General features: G+C 39.3%; 1 protein-coding gene across 13 annotated transcripts in view; it reads left to right on the top strand.

Moving 5' to 3' along the window:
• Positions 1 to 12449, top strand: part of stxbp5l (syntaxin binding protein 5L) — a 169717-nt gene that overhangs the window by 107528 nt on the left and 49740 nt on the right. For all 13 annotated transcript variants that reach the window (XM_058082203.2, XM_058082207.2, XM_058082204.2 and 10 more), the window contains exons 10-18: positions 852 to 1006; positions 1174 to 1246; positions 1468 to 1615; positions 3798 to 3865; positions 4702 to 4742; positions 5840 to 6054; positions 6239 to 6420; positions 8566 to 8691; positions 10444 to 10595. In XM_058082203.2, the coding sequence (XP_057938186.2) occupies positions 852 to 1006; positions 1174 to 1246; positions 1468 to 1615; positions 3798 to 3865; positions 4702 to 4742; positions 5840 to 6054; positions 6239 to 6420; positions 8566 to 8691; positions 10444 to 10595 (1160 nt within the window). The remainder of the gene's footprint in view (positions 1 to 851; positions 1007 to 1173; positions 1247 to 1467; positions 1616 to 3797; positions 3866 to 4701; positions 4743 to 5839; positions 6055 to 6238; positions 6421 to 8565; positions 8692 to 10443; positions 10596 to 12449) is intronic.

The following is a 12449-nucleotide window of genomic DNA, read 5'->3' on the forward strand; positions in this document are numbered from 1 at the left end:
GCTTTTATTCAACTCCATTGTTCTGTAAAGTGTCTTTGGGTATTTTGAAAAGCACTATACAAAAAAAATCTATTATTATTATTATTAATAATATAGTTCAATAATGCAAACATCATCATCTTGAGCTTGAGATTCCACTTCCCTATTTAACATTTACTAACATTTAACATTAACATTTACAGAACTATATTTTGTATCGTCACCTGGGTCACTCACACTGTACACGGAACACATGTAGGACATGTAAAATATGGATTAAAAAGATAAAATACAAGAAAAGAAAAAAAAAGAGAACAATTTCTTACCTTTGTCCCTGTGGCTTTTTGGGAAGAGGCAGGAAAACAAAAACAAAAAAAATTTAACTGTGGTTAGTTATTACTGTCACTTTCATAAGGAGAGATCCTTGAACATGCTCAAGGATACGATCTTTATCCTCAGTGATGGCGGTCACAGTCCATCGGTCAATATTTTTGGGTGTTCCTCCTATGATCATTTTCACTTCCATGTGATGGCTTTTCTTTTCCTTGGCGCACTTTGACCAGAAGAGCGAGCCTGCCCTACGCTTGGGAGACATAATGAAGAGCTAAAAGTTAATTAATAAGCGATGTTATCCACTCTGTGTAGCAATGAATGAAGCACATACTGTATTCATATGCTGTAAGTAGTTCTTAAGCATGTCGAGTGTTTACAGTTTTTAATTAATTTATGGGAACATATTCATAACCACCACATTGAACGCCGCAACCCGAGGGCTGCCTACATCTTGCAAATAACACTGAATCTCATTAATCTTATTCTGTATTGGCTGGTTAGTTTCGAATAAGTAAAACTTTGTTTTCTCTGCACCACAGTGAGCCTTTTGTCATCTTCTCTGGAGGTCTTTCATATGACAAGGCAGGACGGCGGCCTACATTAACCATCATGCACGGCAAAGCCATTACAGTTTTAGAGATGGATTATCCAATAGTCGAGTTCATGACCCTCTGTGAGACTCCTTATAATAACGGTGAGTACATCACCAATGTTTGAGGATCTAGTTTGTTTTGATTTTGAATTATTATGAATTATTAACCCATTCAAAAAAGAGGCAATAGCATTACAATGAATACGCACAATAATGTTTTGCATATGCCATATGTGTGCCGTGTGACTATTTTTCTTTGTATCTTTCAGAGGTCCAGGATCCTTTTGCAGTGGTCGTGCTTTTAGAAAAAGATTTAATTGTGGTGGATCTGACACAAAGCAAGTATGTATTTCACAGATAAAGACATCGACTAGCAAAGTTGTTTGAGATGGATGACAGGCTTACTTGTCTTGGGGAGATGCTGCGATATCACCCGGAACCCTCCGAGGGAGGATACTAATTACAAAAATAACAATTGCAATGCAGTATTGTTTTATGTGTTTGGGATGGTATGAAGAGTAAAACTCGAAACTTGGAGTTTAATATCTGTTTGTACTCTGCAGCTTCCCTGTGTTTGAGAACCCTTACCCGATGGACATCCACGAGTCACCCGTTACCTGCACAGCTTATTTTGCCGACTGTCCTCCAGACATCATCCCTGTCCTTTACTCCATTGGAGCTAAACACAAGAAGACTGGCTACAGTCAAAAGGTAGGCCTGCACATTTATTTATTTATTCCTTCCTGGAATTTAGAATTGCTGCGTATGTCCCATTTTTACCAGTATCAAGTATACACTACCGCTCAAAAGTTTGGGATCACTTGGAAATGTTTTTGGCCAGTCTGAGATCTGGCTTTTTCTTGGTAATCCTGCCATGAAGTCTGAAGTCCTGAAGTCGTGCTTCACTGTTGATACTGACACTGGTGTTTGACGGCTACTATTTAGTGCAGCTGCCAGGCGACTTTTTCTTAAACTACACACTCTCAGATATTTGTCTTCTTGCACAGTTGTGCATCGTTTTTCTGTCCTTGTTAGACCCAGTTTGTGCTGCTCTCTGAAGGGAGTAGTTAACAGCATGGTAAGATATTTTTAAGATGGGTTTTCTAATAATCTATTAGCCTTATGAAATGATGAACTTGGATTAGCAGCCATACCAGGAGATTGATGCAGAGGACTGACAGTTGTTGAAAGTAGGCCTCTATGCAAAAATCTTCTTTGAAAATCCTTCATTCATTTTAATTGCTTGTGAAATCGTTAAAAATGTTTGTGAAATAGAAAAAATAGTTTATGACATGAATAAAAATGTTTTTCTTTGGAAAACAAAGAAATTTGCAAGTGATCCCAAACTTTGGAGTGGTAGTGTACCTGTGAATATGCTAATTCAGATTAAGATTAAGATATGCCTTTATTCGTCCCTCAGTGGGGAAACTTGCATTGCACAGCAGCAAGAGTACAGAGTCAGTTAAACAGTACAAAATACACAATATAGAAAAATAAACAATATAAAGTATTAACAAAATCAACAGTTTTTCCCAGAGTTATATACAATACAGTATGTAGATAATATGAAACGAGATGAGATATATGACCAGTCAATACACTGAGATCTTGTTAGAGAGTTAATATGAGGCATTATGGAAATACTTCACATAGAACTTAGTATATTGCATTTAGAGCCCTTAATATTGCACATGGAGGTTGATCAGATATTGCACAGTGAATGGGGTCTGGAGTAACTATACTGACTAAAAGCAAGTATTACACAGATGTACATAGTGGTGTAGAAGTCTATTGGGAGCGGTGGTCCCAATTCATCCAGGTCTTTGTATTCTCAAGGCATTCAATCGATGGCAAGTGGACTGTTCAGGTTGTTTTGGACATTTCTTCTCTCCTCCGAACAGGCATCATCAGTTCATGCTCAAAGACTAGATGGGACACACACCAGTCAGACATAAAGGCCACGTGTCTTCTAAGACAACCTGAACAGCTCAGTTATGATCAATTGAATGCCCTGAGAATATTAGCATCAAGTCAATACAAATATTATTCATTATTTATTTATTACAAAAAGTCTGGCAAAAACCAAGGTAATTTTCCCATAGGAAATAACAAAAAGCCAATTTATTCTCAGGTTCAAAATATTAACATAAAATACTTCACCACTGAAAGAGAATAATTATAGATTTACACAATCAAAGTGATTATAAATGATGAATGTTCATATGGATCAACTTCCTCTACATCCAGACGGAATCTAATTCAACAGTGATTTTCACCTCTGTCAAATTGCTTGAACTTTCTTTTGGCCCCATGGTGGGTTATTGAGCCGTCACACCTCACCTGACGGGATGGGGAAAAAAAGAAAAATGTAGAATAAAATCAACTTTAGTATTTGTCCATGGAACAATTGAAATCAACACAATCAACAATTAAATATTTTTATTTGTAACGTAAAAAAAAAAATCACTGAATTTGCACATTTTCTGACATACAGTAATTCTGTATTTCCTGCTTCAAATTTTTGCATGGTATTATGGTTTTTCCAAAAATATACTATTAACCAATAATTTTCGCACATTTGAGAACATATTTATGGACGTATGCCTAAATACAGCAAATAAATGGATAAATGACCTGAAGTACACCCCGGACTGGTTGCCAGCCAATCACAGCTCACATATAGACAAACAATTAACCTAGCATGTTTTTTGAATGTGGTAGGAAACCGGAGTACCCGGAGAAAACCCACGCAGGCACAGAGATTCGAACCCAGGTCTTCCCGATCTCCTGACTGTGTGGCCAACATGCTAACCACTCAAGCACCATGTGGGCCCTTGTGTAATGTTCTATTATAGGAATTAAACTGTCTCGTTATTGTCTGTTACCATGCCAGGAGTGGCCAGTAAGTGGGGGAATGTGGACACTGGGCTCGCACACTTACCCAGAAATAATCATCACTGGGTAAGTCCTTTATTTGGAAATGCATTAGTATTTTTTCTAAAATAGTCCAAGTTTGTATTGTATGTATTGTTATCGCTCCTCACTTAATGAATACCATTCCATTAGATTCCTGCTCTAGCCAGGCTGAGGAAAATGTGCTGTATCACAACCAGTTTTCCATTGGAGTGTGCACTTAATCCATAAGAGGTCCAGATGATATTGATTTGCATTTGCAGTTTTGTAGGCCTTTATCATTTTAGATTTGGGAGTGTGCCAAGCCCAGCATAATGAGTACAGAGCACAGAGTGGGGCCATTCTGCACTCTAAGAGGTTGGCAGAGATGTTAAACCATTCTGAAGCAAACACGCAATCTGGTCTCTGCTGCATGACTCTGCACTCTGCATATTTTCTACGCACACTGTGTTTATTTAACATAGTCCATGTTTTGTTCCGGTGTAGCTCAGGAATTTTCTTTTCTTCTTGATAAAAAGAAACCCAAATCTTCCACCCAGTGTGTTTATGCTTCCACTTCCACTATCCAGTTTGTACATGAGCTCTTTCTCAGGTGATGATTTATAATCATCCCTTAATTTCTACATATTATTCATTCATTCATTTTCTACCGCTTTTTCCTCACGAGGGCCGTAGGGGTGCTGGAGCCTATCCCAGCTGTCTTTGGGCGAGAGGCAGGGTACACCCTGGACTGGTCGCCAGCCAATCACAGGGCACATATAGACAAACAACCATTCACACTCACATTCATACCTATGGACAATTTGGAGTCACCAATTAACCTAGCATGTTTTAATTGTTGTTCAAATTTATTATGTAAAATGTGTCTTTTTTTTTTTCTCTAGACATGCAGATGGGTCGATCAAATTTTGGGATGCCTCTGCAAGTAAGTCCAATCTACAGTACAGTTTAATGGTCTGCGTCCCCCACACAGTCGCCAGTCAGCATTAACAATCATCATTTTTTGTGGATGTCTGAAAATATGGCATTTTTCTGCATAAAAACACCACTTCCACCCTAAAACTGTAACAATTTATAAATACAGGTAAAAAACACATCAGAATTGATGGTTCTGTTTATCACAGCAAGTCTGACCTGAAGCAGCCCCAGACCATCACACTACCACCACGGCAAGAAAAATTATGGCCCTCAGACAAATTAAATTGAAGTGGTTTTTATCCGATTGCTTGATTAATGGGAGGAAATAATCAATAGACTACCCAATTCCTAAAATAATCAAGAGGTTCCAGCCCTAATATCGCCACTTCTTTGGCGACAAGTTTCCATTGATTGACTGTCAGTATGGTTAATTCTGTATGCTTGACCTCAGCTTGTAAAATAGTATGATTTTTTTCACATTCAGCACGTTCAGTACATAGTTTTTTTTAATGATTGGTATTTATTTGTCCCAACTGTCTTTGATCAACATGCGTTAAACCGTTATTGTTTAGGAGCATTCAATGTGTTTCTAGAGACATATTGAATCATAAAACAATGCGATATTGCACAGATCTCATACTAACCATTCCCTAGGCGTGAAAAAAATATTCAATACATTTTTAATGCTTACTATATAATGTGTATAAAGCTGCTTGACCTTTTTTTTAATTGAGATTAAGTATTATTTTGATTACTATCTGAATTATGCAGAAGACTTTCTAAACTAATATTAATAAGTATATAATAATATTATTTTTTTAATTCATTAATGATACTAATACAAAATATGAAGGTAAAAAAATGTCACCAAAAGGAAAATGTTGTAAAAAAAAAAAAATCAGTAATTACCAGTAAATTTCACCAGCAAATTTCATCAGATATGAACCATCTGATACCTCAGACCCATCAATATGCTTTCACAGTACAAATTGACAGCCCGGGGATTATCTTCTTGCCAAGTTCAGATCCCTTTCCACACTGTGCATGATTTTTCATGTTGTATAAATTATGTTTTCACCAAAAATAAATCATTTTTCCCATCAGTAACACTGCAGATGTTGTACAAGTTGAAGACCTCCAAGGTGTTTGAAAAGCCAAAGCCCAGTGAGGGCCGTGCAGCAGAACTGGTGGATGAAGACCCCTTTGCAGTCCAAATGGTCAGCTGGTGTCCCCAGAGTCGCATCTTTTGCGTCGTTGGGATCTCGGCCCACATCATTCTGTATCGCTTCAGCAAATATGATGCCAATACTCAAATTGTGGTGAGTGAGTACAACATTTTAATGGAAAAAATGCTCAAATGTTATTTGGAACATGATTTGAGTCTGTGTTCATTTGAAATGAAGTACTTGTATAACAATATATACTGCAACACATACAGTAGGCGATGGCGACGACGTTGTCAAGTGATATGATGGAAGATGATAATATTTATCTTCTCAACAGTCTCTGGAGGTGCGACTGCAATGTGAGTCGGAGGATGTCATTTCTCCATCGGAAAATGAAAACAATCCCTGCTTCTCAGAGCCACACTCAGGCTCCCACTCTCCCCAGCCCCACCACCAACACCCAGCGAGCCCTGGCGGCGGCACACCGGAGGGTGTCAAAGACAGCGCCCTCTGCCTTAAGTACGACACAGTTCCACTGACGACATCCCTCTCCCTACACATAAACCCCTGCTGCGTTGTGTACATGGGGGGCCCAATTTTGCGCAAGGGGGTGCAGCTCATCACTGCCGTGAGGCATAGTTCACCGGGTCAACTCGAGGCAGGAGGCATAAAAACACTGCTATGTTGATTTTTTTCATGGGGACCATAGAATTCACCCAATCACCTGTCAGTCCATAGTAGTGTAATGGTACAGCTGCTACCGTTTTTTAAAAAAATCCTTTTACAGTTTTTGTAATTGTATTCATTAGTTACTTTGTACTGCTAAACAAATTAATAATTTATTGAACAACCTGTGGAGATTACTCCAAAACATGTACCTAACAAAATTCAAGTTAAATAGTATAAAAATAGCTTTTAATTGGTCAGTTAGGTCCTAGTGATGTGGTGATTACAGTTGCTCTGGGGAGCCCAATGTGATTTTTTTTTTCCCATGGGGGCAAAATTCTTGGTGGCACCTGGGAGGGAGAAGTTCCTAAAAAGTATGCTTAGGGCCCCAGTTCAGCCAGGGGTGGCCCTGATTGTAACATGAGGTAGTCCATTATTACTGGCATACCTTTTTAGTGACAATTATTTATTGATATTATATCATATTTGGTTTTGAATAGTATTTTTGAGGTGTGTCAGAAAAGTTTCAGGACTGTTCATGTTGATCACATTCTTCCATGTGAGGAGCATCATCCAGTACTAGAAGAAGTAAGAGTTGCGGCAGGAATACTTGTGGCTGCCCAACAATTCCTGCCCGATTCGTGCTGAACCAACCTGCCAACTCACCCAACCTGGCTCTGTTTGATTTATTCGTTTTGACCAAGCTCAACATTGCTTGTCAGGGGACCGATTCTCACGATGTGAGATCAAGATGAAGCAGCGAAGGATCCCGGAAGAATCATTCTTGGAAAACATGAAGCCGTTGTAGAAAAGGCTGGGAAAGCACCTGAGACTACAGGCGTATTACTTTTGAAGGGGAACATTTGTAGTTTATAGATTGGATTTAAACTACAGTAAAGTCTCGTTATATCGATATTGTCGGGAGACGGAAAAAATATCAATATAACCGGATTGTCGATATATCTGATCCTGCGCCGAACTGCATTAAAAGTGGGCAATAATGCCAGTAAATCCAGTCAACTTTATTTTTTGTTTGGCCAGCTATGTGGGGCGGGTTGAGCATGACCTGTGAACCAGGAAGTGCGGGAATCGGTGTGTGTGCTGCGCTCTGGTGGTGGAAGTGTGAAAAATAAAGTTGACTGGAAGCAGCCGTTCGCCGTGTTCTTTTTTGGTACTGAAATCCTTTGCTTTTGTATCAATATAAGCAGACCAAATTGGCTGGCGGGAGATGAAAAGGGCATCGTAGTAACCGGATTATCATAATAACCAGGTATCGTACTAACTGAACTAATTACATCATAAAAGACTAGAAATTTGCCGGGAAATGAAAATAGTATCGTAATAAGCAGTAATTCGTTATAACCGATATCGATATAACGAGACTTTACTGTATATCTTTTGTGACACCAGTCCTGGAACTTTTCTGACACACCTTATATATTACCTTATTGAAATCATGTACTGAAGAGTAATACCTGCACTGTGTAAATTATATTATGCATTATATCCTGCAAATGTAAGCAGTGACATCACATATCAATGACTTGAAAGTACACTACCGCTCAAAAGTTTGGGATCACTTGCAAAACATTTTCATGCATTTCACCAACATTTTTTTTCAATTTCACCAACATTTTTATCAATTTCACAAACAATGAAAATGAATCAGATGATTTTCAAAGAAGTATCTACATTTTTGCATAGAGGCCTACTATCAACAACTGTCAGTCCTCTGCATCAATCTCCTGGTATGGCTGCTAATCCAAGTTCATCATTTTATAAGGCTAACAGATTATTAGAAAACCCATCTAAAAAAATCTCTTACCATGCTGTGAACTACTCCCTTCAGAGAGCAGCACAAACTGGGTCTAACAAGGACAGAAAAACGATGCACAACTGTGCAAGAAGACAAATATCTGAGAGTGTGTAGGTTAAGACAAAGACGCCTCGTGGCGTGGCGTTTGTGTGAAACATCCCATTAATTGTTTCCCTATTTAGGGTAAAGGATCGGGTGGTGCGGGTACCTCCTGGCTACCAGGCAGAGCTCGTCATCCAGTTGCCTTGGATGGATGGTGAACCTCCACAGCAAATTTCAAGCCTAGACATCAACTCTGCGTATGGCCTGTGAGTCAATTTCTTTCTTTTTCAATTTGGAATGCTCTGGTGGTTTTGGTGATCTTTTTCTCATTTCTCTTTTGAGGAAAAAAAGGAGAGGGCCTGTGCCCTTGGGAGGGAGTAAAAGGTCACAGAGTAATGGGAACATGGGAGTGAAAGCGAGAACCAACCCAATCATAGTCGAAAACTAAACACAGGAATGGATGAAAGCTGACAAAACGGTTCAAGAAAAACTCATATTTTATGAGTTTTCTACGTTTATATGTTGATACACCACCTTAATGTGAAACTGGTTTTAAAACAGAGGAGTAGCGATTGGTTGTGGAGCTTCTGGGAAATCAATTGTAACGAGAATAGCGCTCAGTTAAGCACAGATCTGCCAAGACTGAGCAATCCTGAAATTGGACCACCAAATTTTTTAGGCAAAGCACCTCCTGTGTATGTCTGAAATTTGTCTTTCAGATTCATTATTCACTGGTGAACAAAGTGAAATAAACAAAAGTGTTGGAAAAAATGAGGATCGACACTTTAATACATAAATGGCCCGGTGTTGAAGCTTTTCTCTTTTCCCCCTTACACACAAACAAGCGATTAGATGATCAATAAATGAAGTGCTTGCTTGCTGCTCAAGTGATGAAGTCTACAGACACGCTTTTATTGACTATAAAACTCAGAGTTATGTGGACAGAATTGCTATTACGTCTTTAAAGGGGACCTGTTATGCTTATTCTTCCACCCTTTGTATTGAGTTGTGGACTATAGAGCAGCGACACACAATAACCAGCCCACACGTCTTTATAGTTCTTCCAGAATCTGCACCTATTCAGCTATATGTCTTTGGATTTCGTGGTTTGTTTTAATGTATTCCACCCACTGCCTGCCATCAGGCACGCCCAGTCTACTGTGATTGGTCCTTAAAAGGAATTCCGGTTTGTGCTGCTAGCTAATGGTGCAGGAGTTGATAATAAACGGCGATTTATCTTTTTTAAATGTCCGCTTTTAACATCAAGCCATATGTGTAGGATGCCGAATCCGATCCGGAAGTAGAGATGAGACAGTTTTAATTTTCTCAAGAAAAAAGTTACTTCAAGATGTCTCATAATGGTAAGTAGCTTTCGCATTTTAGCATTTGTTTTTCTACAGCACCGATAACCGAATGTGGCCACTAATTGTAGTGGAAAATGGCTATTAACAACTTTTCCGTGTGTGCAAGCGCTTTTGCTCCATGACTTACACAAAATAACGACAGTTAGGACACTGGTCAACTGTTAGGCGTAGGGCTTCAGCAAGTTTGTCGGCTAGCCCAGCTGCATAGTGGCCCATGTTCACAAAACAGTCCAGTGTGAAAATACCGTTGACAGATTAAAATCCATTTCTTTCGCTGGTAGGAAATCAGGAACTTCAACCACTTGCCCCTGATGATGGCGTTGTTAGGAGTGTAAACAAATGTAGCTTTGCTAGCAAGTAAACAGAGTAGCATAGCTTGAGGGATGCTTACAGATATGCCCATATAAGGAAGTTTTACAACACCTTTTGAAACCGAGCGTTTTGAGCCATCCCAAACTTCACTTCTAAATGTGCAAACTTCATTATCTGAAACTTTGAAAATGTTTAACACGAGAATACAACATTCTAACTACATTTATAGGTCAGAAAAGTGGAAAAAGCACAATAGGTCCGTTTTACAGAAGTGTAACATGGTGACATTGCCACCGTTTTAAGTCTTCTTTCCCCTCCCTTCCTTTTTGTGTCTGACCCCAGTTTGGCATTCGGGAACTGTAATGGCCTTGCGGTGGTCGACTACTTGCAGAAAACCATCCTGTTGTGCATGTCCACTCTGGATTTGTACGGCGCCGCTGATCCCTACCAACGCCTTACCCGATCCCCCCGCAGGAACAGACAGTCCACCTCAGGTAGAGAACACGCACATTTCCGGGATCCAACTACACCTACACACTCATGCATGTACTCAACTAACACACACAAACTGAACACACATACACTGTCAAGAGTCACTTCAGTGCCCCCCAGATGAAGCCAATTGTTTTAATTTTGCAGAAAACATTTGGGTTTGACATCAAAAGATAAATACAGACAAATGTTTTAAGGATGACAAAAGATTTGGTTTTCATAAAGTTTGCTGCTTCAGGATTTTTAGATCTTTTTGTCAGATGTTACTACGATTCTTTGCGCCCTTTTTGACATCAGGCCATCTTCCAAAAGCCTTTGCCTCACTTTGCAAGCAGATGCACTGATGCCTGCCTACTACCATTCCTGAGCAATCGCTGCGCTTATGTTTTCCCGATCCCGCAGATAAATCAACTTTCTGAGACAGTCCACACGCCTACCGAGCTTTCTTGGGCAACCTGAAGCCTTCTTCACAACAACTGAACCTCTCTCCTTGATATGCTTAATGATCTGATAAATGATGGGTTTCAATGGCAACTAGTCCAGTCCTCTTGCACAAAGTCAACTGGGATAGGCTCCAGCATACACCTGTCACCCTAGTAAATGGATGCATGGTTGGTTCAGGTGCAATTAGTAATATGCCTTGGCTGGGAAGCCATGGAAGCAATGGTGACTGCACATGTTTCCTTACAGGTAACCATGGTTAACAGAGGAAACACAAAGGTTTCAAGCCCCATCACCCCCCCCCCCCTTTTTTTTTAAAGCTTCCAGTTCCAGTTATTCTCACTCTGTGAGGATCCATCCTTTGTCCTTGTCAACACTCTCACCTACCTTGACCAGAGAACCACTAACTTGATGTCAGCTGCTCCTTTTGTGGCAGCGCTGCGGTACAAATAGTTCATTTTCATGATAAAGAGGAACTGTCATTAATCTTATCACTCTTCATAATTCTGTAGTTTATGCAAACTGCAATCATAAAAAACTGAGGCAGCATAGTTTGTGAAAATTAATGTCTGTGTCTTTCTCAAAACTTAATTGTAGAGAGCAACATTTGAGCTTTGATTTCCAAGTATTCACACCTGGATGCACGACTCGGAAGATACCTTTTGTTTGAAGCGACCCATTTTTCATGTGAGCAAAAGTATTAGAGCATGCATCTGACAGGTGTGTTTATACTACTTTTTATATGCAACAGGAGTGAAAGCATCTCTGTGGTGTCATATTCATCTTTTGACGTCAACTACAGCAAAAACCAAACACTTCTGGATGGCATTGCATTTGGCCATAACATGTAGGCTCTCTTTTTCTTTCCTGTACTCCTTCTTTGATGTTCCTTTCCTTTTCTGTCCTCTCCGGAGCTGTTGGCATACATTTAAGCTGATCAATGTCTAGACTGATCTATCCACAGGTACCCTTCATGAATAATCAATAATAGAGGTGGTTTAATTGGATTCCTCCTCTAATCAATACCATTACTTTTAAGGCTTTCATCAATCAACGCTACAAGACAAATTAAAGTTGCCTGTTTTGAACAGGTAGACTAACTCTGGAAAGGGTAAGGGTAAGTTTGTAAACAGTACATTTGGTGATAAATAGTTTCCACAATACAAATACAGTTTGATATTACCGATTCCACAAGATTCATGTTAAAATTTCAACGAATCTCTGGGAAGATTGGTCTGTTGACGAAATGTAGCACTGAAACATTTATATTTGAAAATGAACTAATACGGTATTACTTCAAAACTGGAATTTGTCACAACTGTTGAGGGAAAAATGTTACAATGTTACACTACATGGTATGAGAAAAGCATTAATTATGCATTTGATTATTATGAAACTAATGAGATCGTTCTTGC

Source organism: Doryrhamphus excisus, linkage group LG12 (genome assembly GCF_037039965.1).
Source record: "Doryrhamphus excisus strain RoL-2023G ecotype Guam linkage group LG12, RoL_Dexc_Guam_v1.1, whole genome shotgun sequence".
NCBI classification, from domain to species: Eukaryota; Metazoa; Chordata; class Actinopteri; order Syngnathiformes; family Syngnathidae; genus Doryrhamphus; species Doryrhamphus excisus.